Below are 19,484 nucleotides of genomic sequence, written 5' to 3'. Positions count from 1 at the left end.
TAATACAGAATTTACCTACAGCAGAAAACAAAGGAGAGGGATTCACAGTTCTGTACTGCCCATAAACAACTCCTCCAGGACCCCCGACCTTCATATACCCTGAAAATTCAGTTTTAGGTGTTTTTTGGAGGACAGTTTGAGCAAAAGTAAATGCTACAAAGGTGAAATTAGGAGCATTAATTCTGAGGGTGTATTTAGAACTAAATCTCACACTCTTTGGAGGACTTCTGTACTTTAAAACACAAGCCTCCACTCCAGAAGGGAACTATTACTTCCTTATATGTCCATCCACAAAGAAGCCATGAAGTATAATTTTAAAGGCTGGAGGAAAAACAAACCCAAACTTCAAGCATGCATTAATTCTTAAGAGTGTGATTTCACTGCAAGTAGTCTGTCTGTAACATAAAGACAGTTCTATACTATTAAAATGAATCTATATGTCACATTTTTTAGAAGTATCCTGAAAACTAAAGGCCATTTGTACCAGTTGACAAGACTGACTGAAAGATCTGATTTTAATGATAACCAGTGCTTAAATAAACTGATAGTGAATCAGGAGAGAAACACGTAATGACCAGTAGAGTCTTTTATCACAGCTTTTCCTACTGAAGAGATTTAGCCTTGTAAATAATTTCTAAAATAATTTTTTTAAAATTAACAGCAGTTTAGAGCTTCTCCATTCCTTCATTGGCAATCCATTTATAAAGTTGCTTTTCCCCCCACTTTCTATGCCAAAAGAGTTTAGTGCCCTGACATTACAACGACTTGGAAAATTTTAGGATTAGCACACTAATTAAATGAAAGCAATAAATTCAACTAAATTGTAAAAGCAAGAAAATATAAGTAATTAATTATGAAAAATGCTTTAACAGAATGTTTCTCATCCTGAAAGAACAGAAGTTCCTTTGCCAAATCGTATATATGTCAGGCACCATTTGGTCCATTGAATTCATCCTCCCTGGAATGAAACACACTTGCTACAAATTATATCAGCAGTCCCAGATTAAAAGACTTGATCTACTGTAGAAAACAGAACTCTACCCCAACTACAATTTGCATATTTGAGATGATTTCTGTAATCATTTAAGATAAAACATGCTAAAGCATTTTAAAAAAAAAGAAGATGCCATACACACAAAAAAAAAGAAGTCCTTCCTTGGTGCAGTCTGGGATTTGATCACCTTAATTTTACAAATCAATCTGGCATCTCAATTCCCAACAGTGAGGTTTACCTGGCACCTGAATGGGGATGTTGGTTCACTGCCAACACGCCTCCCTGAGTGCCACGGAATCTCCAGCACCACTGAACACAGCCCATCATGCTTACACACAGCATAAAAACTGCAGCTATTTAAGTGCTACTACCTGTACTGCTACCCAGTTTTAGACTTTATTTAAACAGAAGAGTAAATCACTGTTTACAGACAACTAACAAGCCTGAATACAAACAATCTGAATTACATTTTCCTTCAATGGGTTTAGTGATCACTTCTTTCTGCTCCCCAGGAGTACTTGAAGGCAGATTTTTTATGCCCTTTTTGTCTTCTGTGATGAATACAATTAAAAGTACAGAACAAGAGGTGGGAGAGAAGAAAATGTTTCTATTGCTGCCTTTGATAATGGAAAGAATTTAGTGTTTACAGATTTATTTCCAGTTGTTGGCTCATACATTTGGATATTTATAGTACTTATCACTATGGCATCCAAGCACATTAGCAGGGCTCTGATCCCCACAAAGAAAACAAAACAAAACAAAACTGTTTCTTCTCTGCTCTCCAGCTGTTAAGAAACACCTCAGTTAAGGTGGGGAAGCATGGCATGTTCCAGAAATTAGAGAATTCTTTTCAAAAGGTAGACTCCATTTCAGACCTTATTTTTTGATCAGAACAAGCAGGGATCAAAGCCTATCATAAAGGTTGGTGTGGTAGACCTGAGACCTGATCTCTGGCTCTCAAAGTCAGTTCCATAACCACTAGCTAAGAAAGTGTGAATTGCATACTTACAGAAAGCATTTAAATACAAAAAAAAAAAATTAAATCTGTCTAATTATGTTAATAAGTGAAGTCATCTTCCACCCCAGAGAAATGCAAGACAGTACTTTTGCGCAATGCGGTATCCACAGTGCTCATCAGTTACCCAATAGCACCAGTAAATCCCCAACACAGCAAACTGTAATGGCATTCAGCCCACAGCCCAGCTACCAGGATGAAATCTGAAACTCTGCAAAGGGTAGCAATTTTAGAAGCTACACACAGATCTTCACATCCCTACTCAAGTGGTGTAAGGTTATTGATGCACTTCAGCCTCAGAAGAGAGGTCAACACAAATTATTTTTGATAATTAAAACTAGCAGGCTTCACCTTGCACAGAGTATTTTTATAATCACACATTGCTTAATTCCCTCTTGCATCTTGGGCTAATACTTATAGGCAAATTAGACACGATTGCAATATCGAAATAATGAAGCAGCAGAAATAACTGTATCAACAACTATTATAAACACTGAATGGAAAAATGGCTTCTTAACAGAACCTCCAAATATCTTTATTTACCCTGTCTTTTTGTAATGCACTTTATTTTAACATTTCCATTTATATCTTTAGTAATTATAAGCCAAAAACATTAATGATGTTGGAAAAACAAGCATGGTAACGGTTATCTATATATATATGCAAACAGAAACTCCCGTATGAAGCATATTAATAAACCTGTTTATATAAGCACATGTAATGAAATAAACTGATTTAACCAGCCTTTCAAATCAGTAAGCTTCAGAAGATACCAGGAAAAAAATAAAAGGAAAATAATTCATGCTTCTTCAAGTCTGGTATCAGACTTCTGAAACACAGAACTCCACCAAGCATATCCAGCTCCAAGTCCCACACTTCTCAACAGCTGGAATAACACCCACCCATGTAAGCATCAGTCCAATTAATGTTCTTTAACTTTTACAGTAAATTAAGGGTATACTACTCTTATGGGAGTACTCCATACTCCCAGAACCACATAAACATGAACATTTGGCCATAAGTCACATGTTTTATTAATTCTACTAGACTATGCTACCTGCCAGAATTAACTAAAGTAAATACTCATATATAGTCATAATATTCCCACCTACTTTTGAATTCCCATTTCAGTCCAAAACTTCAAAAGTATATAATTAAGAGACTGAATTTTTTATATTCCTCACCTTCTTCCAAAATAATCCATTACAATTTCCATTAAGGATTAAATAAATGTTAATTTCCATTAAAAAATCAAATTCTACTCATGGATAAACACAAAACCTTCAATTTTTGTTGTTCACTCATCATGTATACATATAGACCACTTCTTCATATTCCCAAGAGTCTGATTACATCACTTATTGTCATTCTTAACATGCAGAAAAACAACACAACTATCCCAGACCTTATTTCACAAAGGAAAATAAGAAAAAAATCAGCAGGAACAGAAGGAAGAAAGTACTACTGCACCATCTCATAAAGATATTCCAAAAGCTGAAATACTACCAGCATAAATCATGGACTGTTCCATCTTTTATTTACATAACATACTGTTCTTTTTAAGAGAAGGCCCAAGTATTACGAGAATGGAGCCATTTGGAACAGCAAAGATCACAGATTTTAAAACAGGAATTTGGCCAGAACAACCTTTTGGTACTTTACCTTTTTTTGTTTGTTTCTTAAGATTTTTTTTTTTTTTTTTTTTTTTTGGGGGGGGGGACTGACACTGAAAAAATAGAAAACCAACAAACTGGAGCAGTTGTGTACATAAAACTAACCCATATGGCCCTCCTGTACTGAAGTCCTCTGTCATAACATCCTCAGTGTCAACTAGTAAGATCATCTGAATTCCTGATTAAGGTGACAAAGATTTCATGTAAAGGCCTGAATGTGGAAAGCATTTCTATCCTGTGGGCTGCTTGAAGTCAGATTTGTTTTCCCCTTCTTCTTCCTGAACTCCACTAGGGGAGAGGAGATGGAGAATAACGAAATCTGAAAAGGAATACCAAACTGGGGAACGTTGACATGAACTGAGGAGAGAGAAAGCAACCTAAGATCCCCTTCAGACATGTCCCAGGGAGAGCACGCTCCAGTTTTACAGAAGCCATGACTCACTGCACTCAGAACCTTTCAGAAGCTCTATTAGACAACAGATATCCAAGCAACCACCACAAGAAACTGCATTTGTTTTCACAAAATCAGAGAATGTCTTGAGCTGAAAGGGCATCAAAGATGATCTTATTCCAACCTCTCTCAAGTGTGTTTTCTTCACGAGATTTTTTTTCATCATGAGCATTTTTTCTCCTATGCTAAATAGGGCATAATAGTAAAAAACAAGAATTCTGCACATCTCATTTGAATTCTCATTAGTCTAAATTTTTTTCAACTAAACTTCTTTTGTCTACGAAGATTTCTCTAACACATGAGGAGAACACAACCCCATTATGGACGCCCTAGTGAATCCAATTCCCTTTCTATCCCTCTGAACATATTTTTAGTTCAGTTTTCTAGCTGAGCTAATTAGAATTTAAACCTTGCCATCGCTCTCAACAGCAAAGTATGACTGCATGCAGATGGCTGATGCAATGAGAAAGAAAGAAGTACTTCTAACCATATCACCTCTCTAAAGAAAAGCTTACAGCAGACACACCTCTCACCCAGTTAAAAAGTGTCTGCTTCTTTAGAATTCTTATGTAAGATAGAACAATAAACTATAATCCTGTCCTGAATCTCTAGGTACTCCTACAGATTAAAACTTACAAACAGGAAAACTGAAAACCTCCTGCCACTTCACACAATAAATGCCATTGTTTAAATCAACCAAGAAAGTTCTATTTTTGAAAATACAAAGTATTTTTAGCCTTTGACAGGGACAGACTAATCCCTGGTGGAAAAGGATGTGCCACTAAGAGCTTATGATAGTTATACAACTTAAGAAAAATGCACATAATACAGTCTTCTAATTCACAGACCAACATCAAGAACTAGAATCATCCTGTATGCTTCAAAATAGCAGCCCAAACACAGGGACACATTCAATGCAAGATGTATCAAAAATATATACATGTATTTAAACTCTGGTTTATAGTCTTTTCTTTAGACTTGCTAAAAACAACAGGAGATAACATGAATTGGTACACAGTTTTGACCATAAAAAAAAAAAAGAAAATAACAACCCATTCTCACACCTTTCCCCACTCCTCAAAAAATACATAAATGTCAGATAGTTAATTTAGTTAAATTTATTTGACTATTCCTGGTAGTAGCAGACAAAAATAAGAGTCAACAACAGAAAAACTATGGCTTGTTAGGTTCTGGCTGGACATCAAGGAAAAATTCTTCACAAGGACATCTTATGGCACCGGGGCAAAGTTATTCAAAGATTTTGAGGTACCTGGGAAGGTTTTCAAGAATCAGAAAGACAAAGTCAGGGCTGACCTGGTCTATTTTGGTGATGATTCTGCTCTGAGCATAAGGCTTGAAACAGAAGTCTCCTACAGTTTTCTCCAAACCACATTTCTACAATTCAATAGCATGAAAATATGCTAATACTTTCTCAAGGAGGCTAAAATCCTTATTAATTTTGCATTAAAAATATCTGAACTAAACAATTTCTTTCCTATTTTCGCCTGAGATAGGCAGTGGCATTTAAATTATCAAATAGTTGCAAGGAGCCAACCTACAACCAGGTAGACTGTGACACTGGCACTCAGGACCAGGTGTGTCATTTATGTAAGAGATGATTGCCATGTCATACTTGTATTATTACCTGGCAAGATGAAAGCAAAGTTCTTCTACTTCCATCCCTTTTTCAGGGCCATACTATCAAAGGCATTATGTTGTGATCTCAAAATGGGAATGCCATTTCTTCTGGGACACTAAGCTCATAAGAAAAAAAAAAAAAACAAACAAGAATCTCTGCAATCCATTCAATTTGTTACCAACATCCTTATAAACTTTCTACTCAATGCAGTAAGAGTTTCAAAAAAATCCACTCATATTGAGGAACAAGGCATAAATTGTAATATAATATATATAATATAATATAATATAATATAATATAATATAATATAATATAATATAATATAATATAATATAATATAATATTTAAAATGGAGGGAGATGCTAATTTATGTTTATGTCATTCATAAATGTAAACTAATTCCTTTCAAACATATTTCATTGTTACTGCTTTTTCTATTTCAAGGATTAAGCCCTGGGAAGAACAGCAGCACAGAGAACAGGGAACAGAAGAGGGTGCAATTCCTGAACATCACAGGAATTCTGGAAACTAACCAAGAAGAAACGGACATAAAATTAGAAAGGTTACTCCAGTGTGTTTTCCGGTTTTCATTGTTATTACAAAATCTTAGAGAAAGCTGCAAAGAGGGCTGGTGTCAGAGACTTTTTTTTGCATTAGAGGGAACTGAACAGTGCCTTTTTTCCTGCCAATCATCTTTCTGCCTTTAAGGACAGACTTCATTTTATTCCTACACAAACACCTAAATTGCCTTCCAGTTTTTTTCTGATCTTGCTACTTAACAGACATTTTAAAAACAATACACCCATACACAGAAAATACTGTTTAGTTGTATACAACCAACATTTCCTGCTTGGGATGCCTAGGAAGTATTTTTCTGCAGACAAAGCTTGAGTATTCACTACATAGCTATTTGTTGCATAAGTTGTATTTACTTATATAAGCCGAATAAGGCATAATCTTTTTAACCTATTGTACAGGACAGCTACACTAGAACATGCTCCAGGAGCAAAGAAGTGACCTCTGTGAAGCTGACAACATTCTACAATGCTGACTTTCATGCCTGCCGCTGACACAAACACAGTCATTGTCATAGCAAAACCTTATCTGCCAGCCCTCTAAGAGGAAGAAAAAAACCTCAAGAGATTTCTTTCATCATGTTTTGCATTGGGAAAAACCCACACCAGTTTTCTTTCTAAATTTGATGGGCTGAGAAGCATTTAAGATGGTAAAAAGAAAAAAAAAAAAAAAAAAAAAAGCACTGTTATAGTTTATGGTAATAGTAATTGCTTTTAAAACAAACCAATCACAGTTCTCAAGGGACTTTAACATATCAAAAGCAACAAACTTGCTCATATTCTGCCTGACAAAAAGAAAAAAAAAACAGCAGCTGTTAACAGCTACTACTCCAGTGAGGTTACTGCAAACAAATGCCCCATGAGCAGACAGACAAGCATTCTTGAAGCTTTACCCCCTGCCCCCTCCCTTACCCGCCCCCATTATTCAAACTTTCATTCTACCCCAAACCTGGGCTAACTGATCAGACTTGTCACTTGCTGAGTATTTCTCACTTCCTCTTACAGACCTCTAATTCCCCTAACGTGAAGAAAGTCAGAGATTCAGGAAGTGAGATGGAGTAACCATGCTTCATGCAAAGTGGTCTCTGCACAGTGTTCTTCCTCACTGCTGCTTTTATGCTGCCAAAACTGATGTGAAAACTCCATCTGACTTGCCACAGAAACACAAGCAAAGCCCTGAAAAAGGTTTTCTGTAACTGAGCTTTTATGTTCTACTTCAAAGGGAACTTTTACAGAAATTACTTATTATCAGCACACTGAAATCATGGCATAAAACAAAGGATGACATTAAATACATTAACTGGACTTTGCACTGAGAAAAAAGTTTAATCTGTGCATACATTATAGTAGAAAGAGGTCTGCTGAATAAAAACTAAGAAAGAGTGAAGTATAAGCCCTCCAGAAATGGATAGTCTTGTCAAACTGTTAAAAACCAGAGATTTACAAACCTTTCTATGGGGGATACAAATAATCTCTGTCAAGCCCCAGGCTAGAACTCCAGGCAGCAGCAATGGGTTTTTTCTGGCTACAAGGATCTTCTGGCCTACATCCCAAATGCCTCCAGTCCATCACTAAGTGCACTATTCTGTCTGCAGTGGAAAGGATTAAAAATGAGTCCTGTGATGTCTTCAGATAAGGCTGCAAAGGCTACTTGAATATGTACATTAAATACTGACTAGCTACAGAATGTTTCCAGTGTTCACAGAAAAACAGTCTAAGGCTACAACTGTTCCTCTCTGTGGCTTTTCTGAAACTGATCTGACTCCTGCTCCCCTTCATGAGATCCTGAGCTACAGAACTGCTGAACACAGGCCAGAGAGTCTTGTTTGACATTATAGTAGCAAGGAAAAGTGAAAAGTCCTCCCTGAAATCCCCCAGCAAAGATTGATAATGACTGGTATGCCCAGGTCTCATGATATTAACCTAAGTACAGGTGAGAGAATTTTACAATGCTCCTTGTTTTTCTCATCAGAATACCAGATATCCACCACACTCCAAAAATACAGATTACAGGACATAAAAACATCTACTGATATTTCACCTGGGCATGTTGCAAATGACATGGACTAAGAGGCAGAAATTGTAGAGTTTAGCTGGGCGAGAGATCATTTCCTTCACAGCAGCCCCTGTGGTGCTTGTTTTGGGAGCACAGCACTGTCTCTGCTTTTGCTGAGAACACTGACACAGCACCACGGCTTCTGCCACCCCAGTGAGGGGTGCACAAGAGGCTGGGAGAGGACACAGCTGGGACAGCTGACCTGAAATACCAAAGAGATTCCATCCCATATAATGTCATGCTCAGCAATGAAGCTGAGGGGCAGGTTCCTTCCAAAGTATTTGCTGCTCAGAAACTGGCTGGGCATCAGTCTCCTGGTGGTGCATTTACATCACAATGTTCACTCACTTTTTCCTTCATTATTAAACTGTCTTCTTCTCAAACCTGAACTGTGGGAGTTTTTTTTCCTGGTTTCTTGCCCTTCTGATCCTCTCTTCCATCTCACTATTTAAACATTCTGGTACAACTCAGTGACATAGCTCTGAAATACATCATATGACAGAAATAACTTTTTGCATGGTAACCAAGAGAATGCCACTAAATTCTAAGTAAGCAGACCTTATTCTCACTGAGTTATTTCCAATTAGAACAGCAAAAATAATTTTTCTGAGAAACAACTACTGATGTTAGCTGAAGGCTAAATGCACCAAGTTCGTTGTGCAGAACACACCCTGAAAAAAGTCCTGCTGGTATTTTTTATGTGAGGAAAACTGAGCATACTGTGAGAGCTTGTTCCTATGGAGAAACTGTCACAAAAGATGGCAAAGTATGAGGTTAAAGCAGCAGCTATTTCTCTCTGCAGAACATCCCTGTATGAAACTAGTAAGTGCCTTTAGTTTAGTTCAAGCCAGTTTCAAATTCAGAGTACACAAGTTCACATGTCAATGTTACTTAAAGCAGTTTCTCCATCTTATTTTAGTGGAAAATTATTAGCATAATTTTTTCCTATTAGTTAAATCCTGGGAATAGGCTACCAGAATCTGAAATAACCTTTTAATTTTTTTTAATCCTAAAACCCCCCCAAAAATAACCAGCCAAACTCTGAGCATGAATCTTTATACTCCCATCAGTTATACAGACACTTTATTCTAGAAAGCCATGGCAATACCACTTACAAGGACTAGAGACTAATACAGGCTTAAGTGCAGTGCACATTTCTGATTGTCAGGGTGGATAATATCCAAGTAACACAATAACTGACTCACAGAGGGCTGGACACCACTTTATAATGTGAGACTTGGCAAGCAGAAAGGAAGGAAACAAGGAAAAATGCCTCCAACATGATTATTTTCTACCCCCAAATAATCAAGCTACTTCACCAAACATATGCCAATATTTGCCAAGATCCAAGGGCAGAGAGATTAACCTCAATTCAATTAAAATCAGGAACTTCTCTGAAAATCCATCATCTTCCAAAACAGAACACAGTAGACAGTGAGCATTGCCAGCAATCAAGATCCAGGATCCTTGTGTTATTGCACTTTTGTGATACCAAACTGATAGCACAATTTACATGTTTCACCTACACATTGTCAATCCCATTATCTTTTGCAGCAGAAGAAAACTCCCCTCCAAATATTTCATAATTAAATTTTGTTTCCTGAAATTCACTTCTGCCCTTCACTATATTGAATAATTATATCTATTAACTTTCCTTTTTCTCCTTAATGAAAAAAAAAAAATAAAGAAAGCACTAGAATACCATGCTTCCATGCTTGGGACCTGCTGGAAGAACGAGTGCTTGAAAGAGCAAAACCAAGTAACCGATTCTGGTTTTCCATGTTCCTTGGCATATAAAGAAATGCTACAATTCAATTGAAGTAATTAGGGTTTTTTTAAATCCTTAAAAAGATAATATATTCCCTTAAAAATGATAGACAATGATAGACCTCTGGATCTCATAACATCAAAACAAGTTCCTATTCTATCAGCTAAGCATTCCAGAGAAGTTGTTGGAAGGTTATTAGAAAAGGGCGTTTATTAAAGTTAAACTGGCAGAGCATCAACTCCTAAAAAGGTAATAGCTCTGATTCTCTGCATCCAATCTCTTTCTTCCAGGAAAGCAACATTCTATGAATTTTCACACTAGTAGTTTGCAACCAGAAATATTAAATTAAATGAATTGCATGTAACAATAAGGGAGAAAGATCTGGGGACTTTCCACAGCACAACAAGCGTATCTGATGAAGGAAAATGTTCTGGTCTGCAATAATCATGGGCTCTGTATCTCACCACATTAATATCTAGTTCTTATCCATCCTGTTCTAAAAGGCAAAACCTGGAATGTGCACAAGAGAAAGAGCTCTGCTGGGGTTTAGAGACCATTTAATTTCTGCCAAGTCCCTGATTCTCTAATTAGGTAACCGAAATAAAAACAGTCTCAAAAACACTTAAAATATAAACTTCATATTTCTTCTGCAAGTACTACTAAAAGAATGGTTATACACAGGTATCACAACAGTTGTTAAAAATGAAGTGCAAAAGGACACAAACTGACAGAAAACAAATAAAACACCCTAAACACATTAACTTAGTTTAAACAGATATAACTGTAGTTTAAACAGATATAAAATGCCTTTTAATCTTTAAATGTAGAGCCCTCAATTAAAAGTGTCAGATCTACCCAAACAACAACATCCCCATATTTAAGGTTTATAAATTTCTGTCCTCAGATCCCACATCAACATCATGCAATTTCAACTCCACTGCCTATTTCATTTCATAATCTTCCTACCCTTGCACATCATAATATACAATCAACTGAATACACTTTAACATTAAAGGTTTCTTTCTCCTGTCTATGTCAAAACCCATCTCCCCTCCAAATCACACAGGTTTGAGCCAAACACAAGAGGTACTTGTCTTTTTTTTAAACCCTGCGTTTTCAAAGAGAATGAATGTTCCTGAAATAAGTATGAGTAAGAAGATGAATTTGAAAGAACATTTAAGAGGTTACTAAAAAATCCCATTACAAATATATTTTAAATGCATCCATGCAGTCCATTCCCTGCATGAGCATATTTATTAGCAACTACATATCTATACAAACTCAGGTGCAACCTTCAGAATTAAAGGAGATGTTAATGTTAATTCTGAAATTAAGTTTCTTATTTTTAGTGGGTGTAACAGAAAGGAAATAGCAAGGCCACAATTCATTATCTGAGCATTGTTAAAAACTGTAATAATCTGCCAACTTGTGAAAAAAATTCCCCTCTGAAAAAGCCCCAGGAGCTTCTTCCCCAGCACCACATCGGCAGCAGATGGCCAGCATCAAGTCTGCAATTACCAGCCTGGCCTGACAGCCCCACAGATGACAATGATACTCTTTTCTTTTCGTGGATGTGAGCAGGGGACAGCTTGAGAGATGCAGACAACTTGGTATCATAGGCATCAACCCCCTCCACTAAAAATAAACATACACAATCAATTTCCAGGCCTGTCATATGATTCCTCCATTAATCTTCATTTCACCATTACGTTTCCCTCCTTTTTTCTTTAACACTTTTCTGCTACTTAAAAGTTTTTCAAACAAGGTGGTAGGAAATGTGAAACATAAAGGATGCAGTAGAACTGACCATTGTAAAGCATTGCCAAAGACAAACCTCATGAACTATCTGTTGTTGCAACCTTGAAACCTTTCCCCTCTTTATTTTATTCTCCCCCTACCCAGCCCTGAACAGATTATTTTCTTGCCTACAGAGGAGAACAGAACATCTGATGAGGAGCTGCTGTTTCATTTCCTCTCCTTCATCCCACCCCTCAAATAGGGAAGCCCTTAAGAGGGGGGAGGGGAAGGTATGCTTTTAATTAAAATGCTGCATCTTAAAATACTATTGTGCAGCATTTGGCTGGGAGTGATTAAAGCTATAAATAAATACACACCATGAGAGTACTTCATCCCCCCTACATCTCTGGGGGAAAAAATACCAAAAAACTTCTGCATTAATAACCATTTATTATTTCAGTTTTACACCCAAGAACCTGAATATTTGATCAAAACATTTATTTTGCCAAAGCCAACAACTGTTTACGAATGAAAGGAAGCAGAAAGCAAGTTATGAGCTGACAGATGCAACAGAAAGAGGGTGGAAAGGATTTTCTTATGTGCAAAAGAGGCCTGACAGACTTAACTGAGGCATTTGGACCTCTCCTCAGGAATGCTCAGCCCTCCACAGAGCCTTCTGTCTTACACCGATTCAGCATTCCTTGCTTCATTTCTACTAATTTTTCCTGTTCTTCCTCATTCCAGCTACCCCTTTTGCAAAATTTACCAGGCATAGAAAGCTGCTGGAGAAAAGTCTATCACAATCCTGCTGTCATTCATTATCTGTCTCAAAAATCTTACTGGGAAATAAGTCAATGCAAGAAGAAAACCTCAAGTCTCACTACATCTCTCTCATTCCAGCTTAATTCCAGTGACAGGTTGTACAGGGAGGGTGACAATGTTATGGAAACACTGCCACTGTAGAGGCTGTACCCCTCCCTGATAAGATCACCTTTGACTAATCATGATTTAATCCAAACAAAATTCTGACAATCTTTAGATACTGTTGATTCTTCTCAGAGATCGTTAACTATGTGTCAAATTCCATGCAATAAAACATGAATTCCTTCCCACCAGCAGTGGAGATGAGAAGAGACAACAGGCTTTCCTCATGGCAAGATGAGCAAACTTTCTTTGCTGATACACACAACGAAAACCAGAAAGCATTGTCCTTTTATCAACTCCCTCGAAAGTTTCTGCTTTCTCCCCACTTGTTTATCAAGTGCTGTAGTACAGGATATTACTCCTCTGTATAAACCTGGCACTTCTTGCAACTGCAATTATCAAAACATGTAACACAAGCACTCCCTTTGTGGCAGAGATGCAAGTTAATGCACACAACTCATCCAGAACTAAATTAATCAACCCTTACCAAAACAATTACTTGGCTCCAGCAAGGAAAAAACTGCAAGCACTGAACAGCTTTGCAAATGTATGGTTAGCTTGTGAAAAACATCTTTAAAGCATTTTGGACTGTTTCTCTCTCAGAAACACACAGAACTTAGCAGTGTTAACTCACCTTCCACACTGTCAGAACAGGAGGTACCAATCCCAGTGTCCCCGCTGTCAGAAGCTATGCTGTGTCTTCTCACAGGATTGTTTTGACTGCTTGATGAAATTGCTGAGGACTGCCACAGGGATTCAGTACCAGGTAACCATCCCACTGAGGAATAATCCGAGCCTAGGAAAGAGAAAGCCAGAAGTCTGTCATTGGAGATACAATACAAAAATCAGCAACAAAATACCCGCCAAGATGAAAACTGAATCCCATGTTTCATAGATAAAATTTGAGCCAGAGTGGGCACGTGTCCTAGAGGTTTGGTTTTTTGTGTTAAGTAAAATCCTTCTGATAGATGAAAGCTTCCCCAAAATTCCAACATATATATTTTTACTATTTTAAACTTTTCTTGTACTCTTATCAAAACATTTATCATACGATTCCTATCCTAAAACTGATCCTCAAATCCCAGCAGAATTTTGCATTGCAAGCTTTCAAATACAAAGCAATGAATTAATTTTAGGACAGAAACCAGTGGAAGATTTGGCCACTGAGATACAGTCCTTTTCTGCTGTGCATAAACCACATGACCCAGGTGATAAAGCCAGCAATAAAATCATCAACACTGATACCTAAAGTAATTCCTTATATAGCTGCACATAAACAGCCTTTGTGAGACACGTAACCATCTAGTGGTTTGTTTCATTTTGGTTACTTTTTTCATTTAAATAATTGTTAAAATATTACATTTTAAAGCACAATTCAGAGCAGCAACTAGTTCTGCTGTTCAAGGAGTTTTTAAAGTAGGCCACATATTCTCACAGCCAACCTCAAGGGAAAATTTATCTCAGAGTACAATCCCAGAAGACCATTACAATTTCCAATAGCCAGTACCTAAATCTGAGCATTGTTTAAAGGCAGAATACTGATCATCACATTCATACTCTGAACCAGCACAGGCACATAATGAACCACGGAAAAAAGCATGGCTGCTCTTCATTTATATATAATCACATACATACACCCCCTCTAGCACTTAGCTTTGCATAGCACTTTCAGCAGGAAATGATTCATGAAGAAGTATCAGCTCACATATAATGTCTCTTGGGCTACATGACGTTATTTTTAGATCATTAAAACACTTTCAGCAGTGTCCATCTGAAGTCATAATAGCAATTTGCCTCTGCAAGGACATTTGCTATTTCCAGCTGTACTTGTTTTCCAGTAAATTAAATAGTTCAGAAAACAATGTAAAAATTAAATATGTGGGTATATATACAACCCAAACCCCATACATGAATACATACACGGTTCCCATACAGCAGCCAAATCCCCAGACCTAGTGGCTGGAGTGGTGACAGCTGCCTGCCAAGCCAGTTGAAAACTGAGGAACACGATAAATACTTATACACTAAATTGCTTGTGGCATGTGCTATTGACCTGCTACATGACATCTAAAACTGACTTTTTTGTAGGTAGGTTCTTGAAGGCCTTAAATATGCCTGTCCATCTCGTTTGCCTCAACTTCATTCTCTGTTGAGATTACTGCCTCTTCTTCCCTTTAGCACATTTGCCTACCTTCGCTCCCCGTAATTCAAAACCACCCAGTTCTCCTTCCCCTTCATTCTACTTCAGCCATGCCTTGTGTGATGTATTTCCTTCTCTTCCTTAAGCTTAGTTTTGCCTCTCCAGAAGTCTCTTTAACTATTCTAGTGAGTATCTTTCAGGTCCAAGGGTGAGGGGGAAGACCAGAGGAGCCAGACATGAACACACATGACCATGTCTCACCCTGTAAAGGGGTCCCAGCCAAGATTCCAACGGAATACCACTCCAGGTGTCATCCTTCATATCAGCCTCTCTTGTGTCATCATCTAATGTATTCAAGTGTGACAGTTTTGCATACAGCTTGTGGGAAACTGGGACATTTCTTCTTTTCTTACCATCCAGCATATTTTTCACTAATTTTTCATTAATTTTTCTGGCTGCTTTGGGAACAGTAATTTTACCACACCTCCCTCTGAACAGGGCTACTTTCCAGAAGAACTCCACTTCATCCTTCCCAAGCTGCATCTAGCTATTCAAGCAAGAGTCAAACTGACTTATGGAATGCCAAGCTAATTAAATCAGAGACAGTTCTGATTTAGGAGACATTTAAAGTACATTTATAGAACAGAAATATAGATAGTTTCACCCTTCATTATGCTGTTTTCCACCATACAACTCTTTGGTGACATTTCAGCTTTTATGGTGTTACACAAGTGTTAAAAGAAATGCACCAGATAATTTAATATGGAGTAGTGGTAGCATTAAGACAGTATTAAGTGCCAAACCCTTCAGATCTCTTGGTTAGACAAATGCTCAGCATGTGAAACTACAACCATCCATACACAAACGCCCAAAAGGGAGAGCTACATTTCACTCTGGTGGAACTTTGAGGAATAAAAGCTAAAAATACCACAGAATGAGAGTAACTTAAAAAGGGACTTTAAGAAGACACGTACTCTAACCTTCAGCTGAAAGCAAGATAATTAGATCAGACTACTCAGGGCCTCATCCAACTGAGTCTTGAACACCTCCAAGGACACACATTTCCCAACCTCTCTGGTTCTTCCAGCATTTTACCACCCTTCATTCCAAGAAATATGGAGAGCCTCAAGAGCCTCTCATGTTCCAAACAAATTGTTGCAATATACCCCAAAAGATGCAACATCCCAGTGCAACCAGACTTGGTTAACAAACAGAGGACGTACTAGAGGGGGCAGACACTGATTCCCAACAGGATCTCTGCAGGTACTGTGAGCAGAGAAAGTAACAGGCACCACAAATCACCCTGCTGTAATCTATTCTCAGTTTTACACCTACACACAGACAGACTGGGGACAAACCAAGCCCCAGCCGTGTCCTTCAAAAAATGCTTTTTCTTTGCCCCTTGACATTAAGCATACTCCTTTTTTTTTCTAAAAAGGATAGCTAATAATGCAGGAGTCTGCAGTTTTTGATGTTTCATGGCACACCCACACAATTGTGTTACCTTGCAGACCTAATGGAGATTCTATTTCAGAGAAGGCCATTACAAATATGCAAGTGTCTGCATGAGAAAGTGAGTTCAATCATCTTTGAAAAGCTATATCATAAACAGCCAAATACAAGCACCAAGATCGTAGAAACAAACCCAAATATTAAGCCTGAACAGTAAGTAACTCATAAAACAGGACCCTATAAATCTCATTAGTCCGAGACATTATTTAAAAATTCATATATTACTTTCTTGATTTGAAACTGACCTTCTGAGCCAAGTCCTGAGGAATCTCCAGTTGCTATGCACCCCATTCTATGCTCCCCATCTCCTTTTTGAACAGCTCTCTGCAAATGTACCATCTTTCATACAGCAAACAGCCCACACTGAAAGAACCAAGTGTGAAAGGGGAAGATACACAGGAGTCCCCACACTGCTCAGCCAGCACACCTGCCTCACCCTGCTGCTCTGATCTCTAACCTGCCAAGCAACAGCCAGCATCCATCTGCCCAAAATACAGAGTGGAGTAAGAAAAGCAAGCAAAAATTTCTAATCAATATTTGTGCTGCTGAATTGCATATCAACATCTGTCTGTGATCATTCTTTACGGGGTTAGAAAAATCTACCTTTCATAGGATTCACTAGGAGAGAAAAAAGTACTGTCATCCTACCAGGCTGCAATTTCCATCAACAAACATGACAACATACACATAAGATCACAAAAAAATCTCAAAAGAAGCCTTGTTTATACAAAAAGTTGAATGTCTCCTTAGATTTGGTCAGTGAAACATACCAACATAGACCTCTGTTTCCAGCCTAGGCATTTTAAACAGATCCCTTTACAACTAAGTATATAAAGGGCAGGAAGTAGATTATTTATTAAAAAGGAACAGTTGTTGAAATTTCACTCCACAAAAACATGTATCTTTTTCTGTGTTACAGAATGCTGTCATCTATTGCTGTGAGAAAGACTCACAGTTAATTCTGGATCATTACCATGCCTAATTTCAGTGGCATGCACAGATCCCCTGTGAAGTACATACACAAAATAACAACATTACCGTCTTTACATTTGGTTCCTAAAATACCTCTAATATGCTTGAATGTAAAGATTGTTATTTTAAGTGACAGCTGTGATACTGTTACTTTACCTAGCCACTGAATGGAAAGCAACAGCGAAAGACTTCACTGGGTTTCACAGCAGATACACCCTGAACTAAGAACACTGATTTTTCTATTCCACACTATGACTGACATGGATTGTGACCAAAAGTGAAACACCCATGACAGCCAGTGCAAATTTATACAGTCAAAGGATTCTGAAGAAGATCTCTCTACAGTACTATCAAAACTAACTACACAAAGCTCATTCTGGTCATCACGGATGTGACCATGCTGTACAATCATATTTCACGCCAGGATGGCACTGAAGCCTGCCTGAAGCCCTTGCAAGGAAAGAGAGTCAGCATTCAGCCCAAAGACACTGCCACAGTTAATTAGTTTACCCTCACCATCTGTACCTTTACCCTAAACACTGCTAATTATGCACAAAGATCACATGACAGTATTTGGAAAGAAATCACCCCACCTTCAACCCAGCTCTCCCACATCCACTCATATAATCCCCTGGCATTGCTGAACTTACTCTGGTTGCATTTTCTACACATTCCCTTCTCAATAAGTTCTTTAAGGTGCAATAGCCTCACTTTCACTTTCTCTTCTGTACCATAGGGCTGCATAATCACACACCTAGGAAAAGCCTACAAATAAACGCACAAATGGTCTATCAATGATATGGCTGCTGTATTGTAAGAAAAAACTTACTTTGCTTGGAAAATGTTTGTTTACTCATCATACCTGCAAGATCAATACTGCCACAAGATTAAAGAAAATCTCACTCTGGGGTGTGCTTCATGCACAACAAGCCTTCATGGATAATTTTCTTTTTTTTAACAGCTGGAAAGACAACACAATGAGAAAAGGCGATGGAGGCAGGGGAACCCAAAATGCTAAAAAGCCTTTCCAAAAGTAGACACAAGAGCAGATGTCACACTTCACACATTTATACAGGGCTTTTAAAAAAGCTGAGAGTTAGCAATAGAATGGTGCAACAACAGCCTCCTTCAGTCTAAAGTGAAGCAAATGATAAGGTGCAGTCATTCAATCTGATATTCTGACATAGTAAAAAGATCCTGGCATGATAGTGTTCCTTCCAGACACAGGCAAAAAAAAAAAACTTACTTTAATAAGTAACTACTTCATAAATTCTTTCAAAAATAGTGTTTAAAAAATGGCATCCCGATCCCAACCTCCTAGACACATACTTCCTAGATGCACTTCACCTCCATGGTCCTTTTGTAAAACAAATTGCAAGTTTTAATACAAATATCCAAAACAAGTTCCAGGTCTACAGTGCAGGCTTTTCTCTAACAGGGTGAGTAGAACATTGGGAATAAAGATTTCTAATGCTTCCAGGGAAGCATGGTCAGATTTCAGTTTCAAGATCCCTTTTTTACAAATGCTCTGGAGGTGGTGGAAACTCACAGCTCTACCAGCTGGCCATGAACTAAGATACCAGAAGGTCCCAGTCCTTCCTCTCACATGAATGCAGCTGAGAGTAGGTGGATGATGCAGTTTAATCAAAGCGCAATAAGAAGCAGGGTAAGGTGGGATGAAATGACAGCCTGAACTATTTCATTTTTACATTTCAGTTTCTCAAAAGTACTTTACAGTGTCAGATAGCTGAAGTATGATTCATCCTAAGGACTCATATCCTTTATTAGTGTGCTTTCTTGACAGAGCCTGCAAGCTATTTAACTAAGTTCTCATAGCTTTTCAGTTACAAACAGATTAGAACAATTCTAAGCATGAAAAAAGAAAAATGTACAGATATAGAGGGAAACAGGGGAAGAAAAATAGAAATATGAGAGTCTAAACAGAAGAACATTGAGAGAGACCTTTTTATCAACTTACAAAGGCTGATAACACTGCCTGGTATACAAAGGCTTATGCCTGTCCTCTAT

The 19,484-nt window shown here is 37.8% G+C and overlaps 1 protein-coding gene across 1 annotated transcript in view; it reads right to left on the bottom strand.

Moving 5' to 3' along the window:
* CEP85L (centrosomal protein 85 like) overlaps positions 1-19,484 on the bottom strand; it is a 105,104-nt gene that overhangs the window by 75,626 nt on the left and 9,994 nt on the right. Inside the window, exon 2 of the mRNA XM_059468237.1 lies at positions 13,467-13,628. Within this exon, the coding sequence (XP_059324220.1) occupies positions 13,467-13,628 (162 nt within the window). The remainder of the gene's footprint in view (positions 1-13,466; positions 13,629-19,484) is intronic.

Source organism: Ammospiza nelsoni, chromosome 3 (assembly GCF_027579445.1).
Source record: "Ammospiza nelsoni isolate bAmmNel1 chromosome 3, bAmmNel1.pri, whole genome shotgun sequence".
Lineage (NCBI taxonomy): Eukaryota > Metazoa > Chordata > Aves > Passeriformes > Passerellidae > Ammospiza > Ammospiza nelsoni.
This window is presented reverse-complemented; position numbering and strand designations above follow the sequence as displayed.